General features: G+C 41.2%; 1 protein-coding gene across 3 annotated transcripts in view; it reads right to left on the bottom strand.

The window, feature by feature from the left end:
• The window catches only part of nudcd1 (NudC domain containing 1), a 182,514-nt gene that overhangs the window by 58,871 nt on the left and 106,581 nt on the right, over window positions 1-17,062 (bottom strand). For all 3 annotated transcript variants that reach the window (XM_072260768.1, XM_072260776.1, XM_072260785.1), the window contains one exon: window positions 5,857-6,001. In XM_072260768.1, coding sequence (XP_072116869.1) covers window positions 5,857-6,001 — 145 coding nt within the window. The remainder of the gene's footprint in view (window positions 1-5,856; window positions 6,002-17,062) is intronic.

The raw sequence follows: 17,062 nt of genomic DNA, 5'->3' as shown, positions 1-17,062 counted from the left end.
ATGCTAGGTAAGATCTAGCCTGCTTAGTAAGCTCATGAATTCAGCTGCCATAGAGGTCATATTTGAGAAATAATTAATTTGAATACTAAAATCACTAGAGATGAGAATCCTGTCATTGTTCAATGTAATAGAGTTTACATAATATAATTTATGTGTGTTTTTCGTCTTGGATGTGATTTTGGAACTATTGGAGTCTGTGATTTTCTGTTTGGAGATTGTTTGGGTGTTCCAGCACGCTGCAGTCTCTGAGAGGATTCTAGAAGGCAGAGGCAGCATACGAGAATCTCGTGGCAGGCAAATCGTGGGACCAGCACAAGCCGACGTTTGACTTCATTTCGCCGATTATAGCTTTCAATGTGCGCCAATTAAAGCGATGAGGGAGACTGTAACATCCAGGCAATGCCAATTGCCTGTCTTTTGCTCTGCTACCAGAGAGGAAAACCCTGCCTCTGTGCCCAGAGAATGTTAGCCCGGTTTTTGGCAAGGACATGGACTACAGACTTATTTAAAATCTTATGGGTTTTTTTTTATATTCTGTGTTTTTCACCCAATCTTTCTCGTTTTTTTTTTAAACTGCAGGGAGGGGGCATTTGGGGGTTGATGATCATGCTGCCTTTCTTTTCTTTTTTCTGTTTTGTGGCTACCTGGGGAAGAAGAATGGCAGAGTTGAATACTTTGATAATAAATGAACCTTTGAAGAGAGGATAAGAGCTCTGAGGATTCCAAGTGAAAACAGGCACTGGCAATAAATGATAACACAGAGGACAGGATCTGTACCTCAAATTCTAAGCGTATTCATCTCAAAACTTGAAAAAAATTTTGACAGACAGTAGATTGCACCTAAAATGCTTTTTGAACATGATGGCAAGCCCACCACCTCGCCCACTAGGCCTTGGTACAAACTGTCACAGTCAGAGGGACACAGTTCAGATAACTGGCTGTGTTCATTTGGTTTTAACCAGGTCTCAGTTAAGAACATAAAATCAAGGTCTGTAGAGGTAATAAAATTGGTTAAGAAAGAAGTCTTATTTGAAAGGGATCTCACATTTAAACAAGCCAGCTTAAACAGCGTAGCTTGGAGTGGTGCAACAGGGGAGGTAGATTTTAAGAGTAGAAGGACATTTCTGTTAACATCTATCCAGTGAATAGGATGCATAACATTTGCAGAACTGCTGGACTGTAAGGAGGAAGAGTAGTTAAGAAAGCATCACACATACCATTGATTGTAAATAGTCATACACATGGGTTTGCAGGGTGCAGACAATTGAGAAAGCTCAATTTGATTGTATCAGAAAGGATCTGGCAAGTGTGCGCTTGGACAGGTTGCCTTCTGGCAAAGGTGTACTTGGTAAGTGGGAGGCCTTCAAAAGTGAAATTTTGAGAGTACAAAGCTTGTATGTGCCCGTCAGAATAAAAGACTAGGAGAACAGGTTGAGGGAACCTTGGTTTTCGGGAGATATTAAGGCCCTGGTTAAGAAAAAAAAAGGAGATGCATAGTTGATAGAGGCAGGTAGGAACAAATAAGGTACATGAGGAGCATAAGAAATGCAAGAGAACAGCTAAAGGAATCAGGAGGGCTAAATGAAGGCATGAGATTGCCCTAGCAGACAAGCTGAAGGAGAATCCTAAGGGATTCTACAATTATGTTAGGAGCAAAAGGATTGCAAGGGACAAAATTGGTCCTCTAGAAGATCAGAATGGTAATCTATGTGTGGAGCCAAGAGATGGGGGAGACCTTAAGTGAATTTTTTGCATCTGTATTTACTCAGGAAGCAGACACAGAGTCTATAAAAGTAAGGCAAAGTGGCATCGACTTCATGGACCCCATACAGATTACAGAGGAGGATGTGTTTGCTGTCTTGAGTTAAATTGGGGTGGACAAATCCCCAAGGTCTGACAAGATGTTCCCTCGGACTCTGTGGGAGGCAAATCCAGAAATGCAGGGGCCAGAGCAGTGATATTTAAATCATCCTTAGTGGCAGGTGAGGTATCCGAGGGTTGGAGGATAGCTAATGTTGTTCCACTGTTTAAAAAAGGCTCTAAGAATAAACTATGAAATTACAGGCTGGTGAGCCCGACACCAGTAGTGGGAAAGTTATTGGAAGGTATTCGAAGGGACCAGATATGAGTATTTAGATAGGGATTGATTAAGGATCATCAGCAGAGCTTTGTGCATGATATGTCATGCCTAACCAATCTTCCAGAGTCTTTTGAAGATATTACCTGGAAGCAAGGCAGTGGACTTGTCTACATGGACTTCAGCAAGGCATTTAAGAAGGTTCAGTCGACTGGCACTCAAGATGTGGTAGTAAAATGGATGAGGCATTGGCTTTGAGGGAGAAGCCAGAGAGTGGTAGCAGATGGTTGCCTCTCTGACTAGAGGCTTGTGACTAGTGAAGAGCCACAGGGATCGGTGCCGGGTCTGTTGCTGCTTGTCATCTACAACAACAATTTGGTTCACTCAGAGGGTGGTGAGAGTGCGGGATGCAATTTTGATTGCAAGGTTTAAGAGGAGTTTGGATGGGGGGGAAATGAAGGGCTGCGGTCTGGGTGCAGGTCGATGGAACTGGGCAGTTTAAATGATTTGGCATGAGCTAGATGGGCCAAAAGGCCCATTTCTACCTGCAGTTCTCTATGACTCTGCACCCTCCTCAGAAAGTAAAGGCATTGGTGAGCTTTCTTGACTGTGTATGATGTGTTCCGGGACCATGAGAGGTTGAGTGTGATGTGCAGTTCCAGAAGTTTAAAACTGCTTGCAGTTTCCACTGCTGTGTCACCAAGGTAAAGAGGGGTGTGAGTGATGCACGTTCTCCTGAATTCAATAACCATCTCCTTTGTCCTGTTGACACTGAGAAAGAGGGTATTTGCCTGGCACCAGACCTCGAGCTCTTCCACCTTCTCTCTGTAGGTTGTCTCATCATTATTGGTGATGAGCCCCACCATCACCGTGTCATCGGCAAACTTGACGATGTGATTGCTCAGGTGTTTGGTCATGCAAATACGTGTGAGCAGAGTGTACAGCAGTGGGCTCAGCACACATCCCTGAGGGGGCACCCGTGTTGAGGATGATGGAGAGGAAGGAGCGGTTATGCATCCTGAGGCCTGTTCGTTAGGAAGTCCAACACCCAGTTGCACAGTGGTGTATTGAGACTGAGGAGCAGGAGTTTGATCACCAAGGTCTGTGGGACAACAGTGTTGAATGCCAAACTGAAATCCAGAAACAGCATTTTGACATAAGCATCCTTATTTTCTCAGGGTGTTTGGACCAGGTGCAAGACGGATGCTACAGCATCTGTCAAGAGAATGGTTCTCTCGGTAAGCACATTGGCGAGTGTCCAGTGTGGCAGCAGTGAAGCTTTTGATATGTGCCATTACCAGGAGCAGTTCAAAGCACTTCATGCTGATTGGCATCAGTACCACTGGGCACTGTCAATATAGTAATTGTTGCAGACATCATTGCCCTTGTACCAAAATTCTCAATGAAAAATCCAGTGGTGAACAATCACTATCCCAACTGCAAATTTATCCTTAGCCCATTTAAATGTTATTCTTGCTTTGTTTTGTTGCTACCTGCTACCCATTCTACCTCATCTTTATTGTATTTTTAGGGAGAATCTGTGCATTAGAGGCAATGCCAGCATTTACTGTCTACCCTGAATTACCCTTCAACTGATTAGCTTGCTAGTTACCACAGAGTAAATCACACTGGTGGATCGGGTAATTTAAAGATATTGTGCCAACGCTGTACTGAGAATGTAACTTTAAGGAGTTTATTTTACCTTATTTAATATCTGGCTATATCACATCTACTGCATTATTTATTCTTACTTGTCAGTGCATCTTCAACAAATTCACCAAGGTTGATCAACCCCAACTTTTCCTTTTTAAATCTAGGCTGATTATATATTGTACCTTCAGTTTCTGGATACTACCATAGGAATCAATCTTATATAAAAATTTTACCAAGGTATTAAAGGCTAAAGCAGGATATGTTAATACAGTAGCTTACTTTTTAAAACACTGTTTACAAACAGTTGCTCAGTTTATGAGGCTTGTGATAAAAGAGGGCACAAACCTGGTTTTGGGTGGGAGACAGCAGTGAGGCTGTAAGATTTGTTGAATCTGTGCTCTAACTGCAATGTTTGTAGGAAACAAAAGCTCAGTCTTTTACACCTCAATCCCGTCTTCAGACATTAAGAGACTCACCTTGCAATTACTCTTAAAAATGACTGTGAACTCATTCATAGAAACAGTCATTTTACAGAAGACACAGACCTTGATGCATTGATAGAATTAGAACAAATAATAAATCCACACTTGTAAAGCCACAGTACAGAAACTGGTGCTTGTTAACAGGACACAGCTCACTTCCTCATGAGAAAAATTGTTATGCCAACAATCAGTGATTAAACTAGATCATGTTGATAAAGAAATTTTACACCTACTACTATGTCTTCAGTATAACTATCAAATATAAAAATATAAGCCAAATGTTCCAATTTCTGTTCTTCTTATGAAACACCTTTAAACATTGTTTACACACGAAATTGTGCAGAAGCTGGAGATCAAAACCACACGGAAAATGCTGGAGGAACTCAGCAGGTCAGACAGCATCTATAGAAATGAACAGTCAGCATTTTGGGATGAGAACCTTCTTCAGGACAAGAAAAGAAGGGGGAAGACACAAGAATAAAAAGTTGTGGGGGGGGAGGAGGAGGATAACTAGAGGATAACAGGTGAAGCCATGAGGGTATGAAAGATGAAAGGACTGCACAGGAAGGAATCAGAGAGGAGAGTGGACCATAGGAGTAAGGAAGAAGGAGAGGCACCGGGGGAGGTGATGGGCAAGTGAAAAGGGGTAAGAGGGCAGAGTGGGGAATAGAACATGGAAAGGGAGAGGAAAAAAAAGTTTACCAGAAGGAGAAATCTGTGTTTATGCCATCAGGTTGGAGGCTACCCAGATGAAATATAAGGTGCTGCTCCTCCACCCTGAGAATGGCCACATTGAGGCACAAGTGCAGGCCATGGAATGACATGTTGGAATGGGAATGGGAATAGAAATAGGAATTAAAATGGTTGGCCACTGGGAAATTCTGCTTTTGGTGGATAGAGCAGAGGTGCTCGACAAAGTGGCCCCCCAATTTATGACCAGTCTCATCAAAATAGAGCAGCCCGCATTAGGAGTACCGGATACAATAAGACGACCCCAATAGATTCACAGGTGAAGTGTTGCCTCACCTGAAAGGACTGTCTGGGGCCGTGGATGGAGGTGAGGGAGAAGGTGAATGGGCAGGTGCAGCACTTTGGCCGCTTTTAAACATTGTTCATTTTCTAATCTTCTTTCTTCCACTGTAAGTACCTGTGGCTCTGTGAAGGACTGTTTGTAGCTAAATTACAAGCTTAAAACTATTTTTGCAAAGCCACAACCCATTCTGCTACCATTTGCCCTTTGCTTTATCAGCAAGAATAACTTTTATGTACAACTTCCTGTCCTGTACTAAGAATACAAAGCTTTTTTAATATATTAAGCTGCTATAGTGTGTTCTACTGCATGCTTCAAGATCCACATCACCCAATAAATCCATGCAAGATTATAATTAGATTCTGATAGTCTCACTTGCGATCTACGTAGTAAATGTATTCTTCATTAGTAAAAGCATGAATCAACCTAAAACTTGGAATAATAATGCATAAATGGTAAGAATGCAAATTAGTCCAAGGGTTTTACTTAGAAAGGACCATTCTAAACTTGAAAATCACGAACAATGGTGTGCTTAAAGAAACAGGGTTACACCACCTTACCAGATAGACATACATGTTGGAGATTACAACAAAGTTTTGAAGTGATTTATTTACCAGTTCTTCAGAGGTTAGGTTTAATAAACGTTCATTCAGTTCAGACGTTTGACTAGGATTCACGATGCATTCACCTCCTCTGTCACCAATGACAACTTCTGGCCACATCACTCCTTTATTCTTCTTTATCATGAAAATTTCTAACCTACAGGGATCACATAGATAAGTGATTAATAATTTTAATTCAAAAGTGCAGGTCAGAATGAAGAAATTAATAAGAACAAGGTAAACACCAGCATAAGAGACTAAACTGCAGAAAGTACAACATACATTTAAAAGTTCAAATGGCAGTAAAATTAAGTATCATGCTCACAGTAAATCATGAACAGTGGTTAGGCAGAAAAAAAACCAAAAACACACACAAACAAATTGAAAAATACATTTAGTAACGATAAAAATTTGAACCAAGAAATGAAATGTCACTAGAGAGATTCCAGGGATTGTGGATTTGTCATTTGCAGAGCGATTATGCACATCAAACCTACATGCAGAAGAATGAGAATCGAGCACATTGAAACATATCTGACAGGGAAGATGTAAATTTGTTGTTTCCCCAAGCTGGGGTATCAAGTATCGAGACATTATAGTTTTAAAACATGCAGTCCGCATTCAGAAAAGAGGTGATCAGAAATTTCTTCACAGGGTGATGAATCTTTAGTCACTATCTTAAAACGAGGCTGGAATGAATTATGAAAGAGCTTAGGTGGTCTCAGAATCAAAGTTACCATAAACTCTTCCACATCAACAATGCTGCAGGGCACTTGCAACAACCACACCACCCTCACCACAAACTGCTGATGCAGATTCTAGTATTTTCAATCTTTTGTATCCTCTCACCACGTCACATTGACCTAGGACACCCAAGGAGGGTGGTTTTACTTCTGCTCTGGAAGACAACATTTCTGAGAGCAGCTCTCCCATGGTGCTATTCTGGAGAATGAAAACACTTTGCGTTCAAGTTTTACTTCACAACCAAAAAGACAATGGAGGTTCAGTTGTTAACTATGCACATTAAATACAAAGATCCCTAGATTTTTTGATATTTAGGGCATCGGGGAAATAGAGTCAGTCTGGGAAAGTAGCAGTGAAGCAAAAGATCAGCCATAACTTACCGAATGGTAGAGCAGGCCAGAGAGTTGAATGGCTTCATTTCTTATGAGCCATAGATCACAAAAATAATAACAATAAAAGGAACTATATAATAGATATTTTGCACAAATTATGGAGTGTGATCTATCTATAACTAAAATACAAAGCAGGTGAAGAAACCTGCAAAATTCAGCTTTTCATTGCAATCATCTTCTGCCAGTTTATTCAGTTTTAAGTATTCTCTAGAGGGAATGAATTCAAGACTTCCAAGCACTCCTGCAAGAACCTTAAAATGGATTTAATAAATTCTCGATATAATCATGCATCAACTCTGTCAAGCCAGTAACTATTTCCATTTTCTAGGTGACATGTAGCTGCACTCACTGGAGGCTATTTTTTGCCATCGGTTTCAGTGGTTTTGTGACTCAGTAGTAACTTAAACGGGCATTGTAGATAGACATACATGCATATTTTTGCATTTTTACAGATGCACATTGCCCAACCCAGCCGACTGCACCAAAGTAGCAAACCATTTTTTTTAAAGATCTATTCACTTCATTGTTGGCATCAATAATCATTTCCTTTGCTCAAACAACAGCAGCTCTCATCCATATTTTGTAGCATAATTAAATCATTAATAGCACATTTCCCAAGGCAGCATTTACCCACATCTTCTACGTCACTACTAAGTAGCCTCCAATTTGTTACAGTGCTAAAGGTGACTAACAGGGAGTCAGTATTATGTACTGCAGATCAAGATGATAATAACACCTCAGACTTGTGTATTGGACAATAGATTACTGACTATGATGTGAATGCAGTCCTCTGCAGTTCAGAATCAGATTGATTATCACTGTCTTAGATAATATGAAATTTGCTGTTTTGTAGCAGTAGAACAATGCAAAGACATAATATTACTATGAAGTAAGGAATAACGAAGCAGCAATCATGAAATCTGATGGTGGAGGGTGCCGTGTATTTAATGTTTCAGCAATATTGTAAACATGTTGTTTGATAAAGCATTCTTGTTTGCTAAAAGTAAAGTTAGACTCCCATTCCCAGCTCTCTTGTCTTCCTTTCAATTAGTTTTTGTTTTGGAATTACAAAACATAACAGTGGTGACGAATAAGCTTTAAATGAACCTGAGGTGACTACTACCTGTTGAAGCACAACAGGATGCTCAAGTTTAAAAAAAGAGCACGACGAGAAACAGTTGAGTTAAAAAAAAAGTGCAACACATTTCCTTCGCAAAAGGAATGACAAATAAGTTTTTTTAAAAAGCAGAAGATAGAAGAATAGAGAGGGGAGGGGGAAAGAGGGGGGAGGGGGAAAGTAAGTACCAGGTGATAATTTTAAAAAAGAGCAGAAAATGCTAGCTATGTCAGAAGGATTACACAACAGATAACTGGATATTGTATACAGAATAGATTGAGCAGTATTTTAAAATACATGGAGTAGCCAATGAGAAGTACCAGTTCTGCTGTGTGCATTGGCTTTAAAGGCATACAGTTTATTGCAAAGTTTAATTGCTCCAACCAAACCAGCCAAAATGAGCTTGCTGATATTGAGAAAGTAATACAAGAACACTTAGAACCGAAGCCATTGTTGATTGCAAAAAGCTTTAAGTTTCATAAGCGGATCGAAAGGAAGGGGAGTATGTGGCTGAAATGAAGAGATTGTCTGAGCATTGTCAACTGAATAATGGGCTTAATGATGCACTGAGAGATCATTTAGTTTGTGGAATCTTACAAGAAAGCATACAAAAACAGCCCTAACTCACATTTAAAAGAGTTGAAACTCTATCAATGCAAACAGCAGACAGAGGTGCAATTGAAATGCAGTCAGGATTGAGAGTGAACGTAAACAAAATTGCAATATCTAAACAGAAACCGCCTGGCTGAACAACTTGTGTTACCATTGTGGCAAGGGCTCACATACACCAGACCAATGCAGGTTTAAAGCAGAATGCAGAAAATGCAACAGAATAGGTCACATATGAAGAGCATGTTAGACAGACAAAAATAAATGGACTGCGTAGGGAAGAGAAAAAGAAAAAATCAAGACGCAGTTTTAAAGAGTACCAATTTGTGTGCTGTTGATAAAAAAAATCTAATAATGATTAGAGAGACACATGACTCGGTAATCTTGAGATTTATAATGTAAAAAGTAACAATAGACCAACAATACAACTTACACTAGAAGTGAAAAGCAAATTAATTAAAATAGAATTGGGACATTGGCTCAACTGCTTCAGTCATTCCACAAAATGAGTTTGAACTGTATTTCAAAGACAGTGAAATAAATCCAATTAATAACTTATAATGGAGAAAAGATAACTCCTATAGGAATGACATCTATAAAAGTAAAATATAACAACCAACTTGTATGTGGTAAAAACAGGAGGGACAACATTGTGGAGACATGAGTGGCTGAAACAACTACAATTTCATTGGAAATCTTTCCACCATTTGCATGCCACATCCCCTCTATTAGAGTGAGCTGAAAGCAAATTAAGAAAGGTACTGGATGATATCAAAGCTGTCTCCAAGCTGTACACCAGGAACCGTTGCCCAACAGTGAGCCAACAGGTACTGCTGCCAACCTCTGTGCCTCTGGTTGGAAAGCATATTGGACCAAGGACGGACGATGGTGCTTAGAAGAATTGTGAAAGTAACAAAAGCAATGAACCAACTACAACAGTTTTTGTAGGCAACATATCTGAAAAAGTTCATGATATGTTAATTAGGTAGTTACTTACAAAATGTGGCTAGGTTTTAAGTTGGATGAGAATTCAAGGAGCTTCAGGAAGGTTGCAAGCATTTAGCTTTTGTGAGTATAAAGAACCAGATTCTACTCTGCGTGCATTAAAGTTATTACATAAACTTCAAGTGGGAGACGAAAAACTGTAAAAGTAGATGCAAAGACTAAAAAGAAAAGGAGACAATGGAGAGATGTAAATAAGTGATTCATCAGGTGATGTTGCGGATGAGGAAATTAAGAGAAATCAGATCGAAAAGGGAGAAATAAAAGGATTAATAAGAAATTACTTCAGTGAACTAAATGCACCTTCTTAAGACCAAGATGGACATCCCAAAAAGAAGATAAAGGAAAAGAAAGAGGAGAATGACATAAGTGCTATAGAAATGGAAGAGGATAAACACCCAATTTCTCAAGAAATTAGCAAATTCAGAGATATTCACAAGAAACTAAAAGAAAAAAGATGGGAAAAAGAAAGACAAGAAGTTGAAAAGGAGAGAAGAGATAGAAAGAACATGAGTGAGAAGAGAAGGGAGTAAGAGGAGGAGAGAAGAAATGCGAGAAAGAAAAAGAAAGATTGTGTGCAGGATAAAGAGAGAGAAAGAAGCCAGGACCAGGGGAGAAGCAAGAATCAAAGTAGATCCTGAGAGGCAGGAGTTAACTCCAGTTATAACCAACCTCTCAAAGCACATCATTATGCTAGATGTGAGCGCTATATCTCCATAATCATCCAGGCAGCTCACTTTGCTCTTCTTGGGCACTGGAATGATTGCTGCCCTTTTGAAGCAGGTGGGAACCTCAAACCGCAGCAGTGAGAGACTGAAGTTTCTTCGAACACTCCAGCAGTTGGTCAGCACCGATTTTCAGTACCTGACCTGGTACACCTTTGAGCCTGACACTTCGTAAGAGTTCACCCCTTAGAAGAATGTTCTGACATTGGCCTTGGAGATAAATATTATAGGGTCATTGAATGCTGTAGGATTCACACAGGTGTGGTGTTATTTTCCCTTTCAAAGCGGGTATTAAAGGCATTGAGCTCATCAGGGAGTGAAGAATCCTTATAAAATGTAATGACATGCAAATCCTGCAATAGCCATTTTACATTCAACTGTGTCCCACACAATCGTCTTTGTTCTCACAATAGCCTTCTAGGGGTTGTACCTAGACTCCTCCTTGTAGGATTCTGGTCTTGAACACCACAGGTCTAGTCCTCAACATACTGCGAATTCCTTGATGCATCCAGGGCTTCTGGTTTGGGAAAAACTTGGTACGTTCTCAAAGGTAAATACTCACCCACGCAGGCCTTGATGAAGTCAGTGACAGTCGTGGGATATTAAGATCTGAAAATCAATTCCCGAGTATGGCTAAGTCCATCAATTCAATGCGGTCCTATAAATCCTTTGCTGCCTACCCTTGATGATATGTTAGCAGTCCTCGCCACTGGTGCTGTGGTCCTCACTCTCTGCCTATGAGCTGAGAGTAGAAGTACAGCCGTGTGATTGGACGTGCCAAAATGTGGACACCAGTGCACTTGATCGAGTGTGTTGGCTTCTCAGATTCTACAAGTGACACGTTGGTGGCAGCTTATCAGAGACTTCTTAAAGCTGGCCTGATAGATGTCCCCATAATGATCAGAAAGGTGTCAGGGTTCACTATCTAGTGACTGTTGATCACAGTTCTCAGCTCTTCCAGTACCAGTTTGACATTTGCCAGGGGTGCAATGTACACCATTACCACAATGGCAACAGAGAAATCCATCAGCAGGTAGAATGGACAGCATTACACTGCCAGATGTTCCAGGTCGTGAGAGCAGTACTGAGACAAACTGTTACGTATGATCCCCATGAGGAGTTAATCATGAAGCAAGTGCCTCAGCATCTTCCTTTACTTGATGCCATTGGTCCACATGGTGGATGGTGAAGCTCTCGGGCTGCAGTGCTCTGTCCAGAATTCTGAGAGCAAGCTACATGACTGCAAAGCACAGTACACTACAGTTCCTAATGACCGTCTGGTAATTCAGCCTTTCTCTGAGGTCCTCAGTGTTATTTTCCAGAAACTGGACATTAGCCAGGAGTACATTAGGGAGAAGGAACCTGAGATCCTGCACTTCAGCTTTACCTGGAGTCCTCCACAGTAGCCACGAAAGCTAAGTGGTGTATCAAAAGAAAAGCCAAGTGTAGTCTAACATTCAGTATTGAAATGGGTCTTCCTCCTGAAGCTAAAGCTTATTTTAACGCCACAAATTAAAATCAAACACCTTCTAATATACCATGCAAAATTTAACTGCAATTAGCTCACCTTTGAGTGAGGACTCCAGTAAAATTGGGCAACAAAACTCTAAAAGAAGTTGACAGCAGGCTTTGCAATTGAGTCATCATGCAGTTTACTTTCAAGACCAATAATCACATCACTTGCACATCAGTAGTGTGTCAGAGCACCTGCATTAACCACATACCCCTCACCTAAAAGTGATATTCACCTAAGAATGAGGTGGGACTTGGTTTGACATCTAGTCTGGAGGATGCCATCTCTGAGTGAAGCCTTCATACATTTTTGCATTCAATCTTGAATCTACAAACTTTTCACTCAGAGATGAGCTTGTCAATTGAAGATAAGTGTGAATGAATGTAATCAATGCAGTTTGTTGCTTTTAAGGGCTCATATTCTCCAATATAAAACCAGAAGTATATGAGTTGTACATTAAATCATCGCTTCTAATTCTAGGACTCTTATGTTTGTGGAGACATATACTGCAAAAGCCCAATATAACCTTCGAATATACTCCAGGATATAAAGTAACAGAATTCATACATAAATGCAAGCCCTAGAATGAGCATTGATAATCAACCAGGTTATGAGCATTACTTTCTTACTATAATTCCTTAAAACTACATCTAGCAGATACTGCGTGAGAGAAAGAAAAACGATAAATAACTTTTATTACAGCTGTCGGAGCTGCGGCACGGACAAGTATTCGATCAGATAATCAACTCGTTAAAAGGTAGCTAAAAACTGGGATGATTTACATCACCATGATATATAACACTAGAAATGAGCTGTAAAAACTTCATTTACAAAACTGAAGTATTTTAGTATATGATGAATCCTTTTACACATTACTTCATAATGTTTCATGAAACATTAAATTTCAGTTATTACAGCCAAAAGTCACCAAAAATCCTCATTAACAACAGAGGCCAAACGATATCAGAATCTGAAAATCAATAACTACAGACACTGGAAATCTAAAATAAAAACAGAAAACACTGGAAACACTCAGCAGGACAGGCTGCATCTGTAGGAAGAGCAACTGAGGCAACACTTCACCTGGAAGGAGTTGGAGGAGGGTGGCTGTGGGAAAGAACAGGTGTGCAAGAGGCCCTGGGTAGGTTGGGGGAGATAAAGGAACAGAATTACCTGAAATTGGAGAATACAATGTCCATGCCGCTGGACTGTATTCTACCAAGGTGGAATACACGGTGCTGTTCCTCTAGTTTGTCTTTCATCGTCATTTCTGCCGGCTGCAACGTAGTCTCACCACCTCTTCTCCTCCACATTTGTTTTTGCTTTCCGCAAGATCCAGTTTCTTCGCAGCTCATTGATTTGGTGAGCCCTCCACATCCAACATCCCCTCCCATGGCATTTAAACCAGTCACCACCATCCAGGGACAGGTATACAGATAGAAAATATTTAGAGGGATATGGATCAAACACAGGCAAATCGGACTAGCTTTTAAGTAGGCATCTCAGTCAGCTTGGGTGAGTTGGCCCAAAGGGCCTGTTTCTATGCTGTTTAGCTCCAAGACTATGAACTCCATCTTAAATATTTTGCCAAAGTAGTATAATTTAAAAAGGAAAGGTTTCTTTTTGCCTAAGCAGTGCTCACAATTCCCTCCCTAAACCTCATCACCCTTTCCTTCTTTAAGTTGTTCATAAAATCAGTCTGTGTTGAAGAATTTAGTCTCTGCCTAACAGAACACAAGACCTTAAGATGGAGGAGCAGAATTAAGCCATTCAGCCTATCGAGTCCACTCCACCATTCCATCATGGCTGACCCCAGATTCCACTCCATCCCATACACCTGTCTTCATGCCACATTCTTTGATGCCCTGACTGATCAGGAAATGATCAACTTGCACTTTAAATATATGCATGGGCTTGGCCTCCCCTGCAGTCTGTGGCAGTACATGCTTCAAATTTACTACTCTGGTTAAAAGAGTACCTCCTTACCTTTGTTCTAAAGGGTTGCCTCTCAATTTTGAGGCTGTGCCCTCTAGTTCTGGATACCCACATCATAGGAAACATCCTCTCCACATCCACCCTATCTAGTTCTTTCAACATTCGGTAGGTTTCAATGAGATCCCTTCACATTCTTCTAAATTCCAGTGAGTACGGGCCTAAAGCTGCCAAACACAGTTCATATGTTAACCACTTCATTCCTGGAATCATCCTCGTGAACATCCTTTGGACACTCTCCAATGACAACACATCTTTTCTGAGATATGGGACCCAAAACTGTTGACAATACTCCAAGTGCAGCCTGACTAGCGTCTTATAAAGGCTCAGCATTATGTCCTTACTTTTATATTCTATTCACCTTGAAATAAATACCAACATTGCATTTGCCTTCCTTACCGTGGACTCAACCTGTAAATTTACCTTCTGGGAGTCTTGCACGAGGACTCCTAAGTCCCTCTGCACATCTGATGTTTGAACATTCTCTCTATTTGGATAATAGTCCACACTATTGTTCCTTTTACCAAAATGCATTATCATACACTTCTCTACATTGTATCCCATCTACCACTTTTTTGTCCATTCTTCCAATTTGTCTCAGTCACGCTGCAATCTCATTGCTTCCTCAGCAAACCTACTCCTCCACCTATCTTCATATCATCCACAAACTTTGCCACAAAGCCATCAATTCCATTATCTGAATCACTGACAAACAATGTGAAAAGCAGCAGTCCCAATACTGACCCCTGAGGAACACCACTAGTCACCGGCAGCCAACCTGAAAAGGGCCCTTATATTCCCACTCGCTGCCTCCTGCCTGTTAGCCATTCTGTTATCCATGCTCATATCTTTCCTGTAACGCCATAGGATTTTATCCTGTTAAGCAGCCTCATGTGTGGCACCTTATCAATGGCCTACTGAAAATCCAAGTTAATGATATCCACTGCCTCTCCTTTGTCCACTCTGTTTGCTACCTCCTCAAAGAACTGATTTGTCATGTAAGATTTCCTTTTACAAAAACTATGCTGATTTTGACTTATTTTACCATTAGTCTCCAGGTACCTCAAAAACTCATCCTTAAATAGACTCCAACACTTTCCAAACCACTGAGGTTAGGCTAACTGGCCTATAATTTCCTTTCTTTTGTCTTCCTCCCTTCTTAAAGAGAGCACTGACACTTGGAATTTTCCAGTCCTCCAGGACCGTGCCAGAATCAAGTGATTCTTGAAAGATCATGACCAATTATCTCAATTATCCTACCCCTCATCCTTATCCATTATCTCTTCTGCAACTTCTTTCAGGACTCTGGGATGTAGTCCATCAGGTCCAGGTGACTTATCCACCTTCAGACCATTGAGTTTGACTAGCACTTTTTCCTTTGTAATAGCAATATCACTCATTCCTGCTCCCTGACACTCACCGACCTCTGGCACACTACTAGTGTCTTCCACAGCGAAGTCAGATGCAAAGTACCCATTAAGTTCATCTGCCATTTCTTTGTCCCCCATCAAACCTCCTTACTTAAACTCAGCATAAAACTTTGCCCAACAATGATGCCCTAAAAATTTTAAATACCTATTATAGTAATTGGTATTCAAAATGATAACAATTATACACACGCCAACTAAGTACTAAATACATTATTTAGGATTGTTGGTGGCAATATTTATTTTTGATTGTAGAGGCTAGGGATGGTCAAAGTATTAGATCAAGACCATGTATCTGGATTGAAGACCATGCATCTGGATTGTTGAGTATAGAGAAGATTACCAGCATACAGTAATGAGAGGGAGGGGTTAAACAGAGAGGTTGGTAGGTTCGATCAAGTGTACAAAGGAAGAACACATGGACCTGGTACTAAACCTTGTACAGTCTTATAAGAATATTGTTGAAAAATAGTTGAAACAACAGATGGAGAACCATGAAGTTCTCTTCTTTTTGACAGGGTCTCAACCCAAAACATCAACCGGTGCAGTGTTTTTTCTATACATCTCCATTCCCCACCAGGAAGGCCTCAAAGCTCTCTATTTCTTTCTGGACACCAGACCCAACCAGTTCCCCTCCACCACTACTCTCCTCCGTCTAGCGGAACTTATCCTCACTATAAATAATTTCTCCTCTGAGTCCTCCCACTTCCTTCAAACAAAAGGGGTAGCCACGGGCACTAGCATGGGTCCCAGCTATGCCTGCCTGTTTATTGGCTACGTAGAACAGTCTATGTGCCAAGCCGACACTGGTGACCATCCCCTACTTTTCCTACGCTACATCGATGACTGCATTATTGTTGCTTCTCGCACCAACGCTGAACTCGTCAATTTCATCCATTTTGCCTCCAACTTTCAGCCTGCCCTCAAATTCACCCGGTCCATTTCCGACACCTCCCCTTTCTCGATCTCACTGGCTCTATCTCCAGAGACAGCTTATCCACCGATGTCTATTATAAACCAATGGACTGTCACAGCTACCTAGACTATATCTTGTTCCACCCTACTTGTAAAAAATGCCATCCCCCTTCTCTCAATTCCTCTATCTCCACCGCATCTGCTCTCAGGATGAGGCTTTTCATTCTAGAACGATAGACATGTCCTCCTTTTTCAAAGAAAGGGGCTTCCCTTCCTCCGCCGTCTACGCTGCTTCAACCATATCTCTTCCATTTCACGCAGGTCTGCTCTTACCCCATCCTCCCGCCAAGCTACCAGGGATAGGGTTCCTTTGTCCTCACCTACCACCCACCAGCCTCCGCATCTAGCACATAATTCTCTGAAACTACCGCCATCTCAAACTGGATCCCACCACCAAACACATCCTTCCCTCCCCCCCGGCCCCAACTTCGCCTTTCTGCGGGGATCACTCCCTACACAACTCCCTTGTCCATTCATCCCTCCCCACTGATCTCCCTCCTGGCACTTATCATTGCAAGCGGAACAAGTGCTACACATGCCCCTACACCTCCTCCCTAACTAACATTCAGGCCCCAAACAGTCCTTCCAGGTGAGGCAACACTTCACCTGTCAGTCTGTTGGGGTCATATACTGTATTCAGTGCTCCCGGTTGGCCTCTTGTGTGTCAGTGAGACCTGACATAGACTGGGAGACCACATCGCTGAGCATCTACGCTCATCCGC

The sequence above is a fragment of the Mobula birostris genome, chromosome 1, assembly GCF_030028105.1.
Source record: "Mobula birostris isolate sMobBir1 chromosome 1, sMobBir1.hap1, whole genome shotgun sequence".
Lineage (NCBI taxonomy): Eukaryota > Metazoa > Chordata > Chondrichthyes > Myliobatiformes > Myliobatidae > Mobula > Mobula birostris.
Note: the sequence above shows the minus strand (reverse complement) of the source record. Positions and strands in the feature narration are given on the sequence as shown.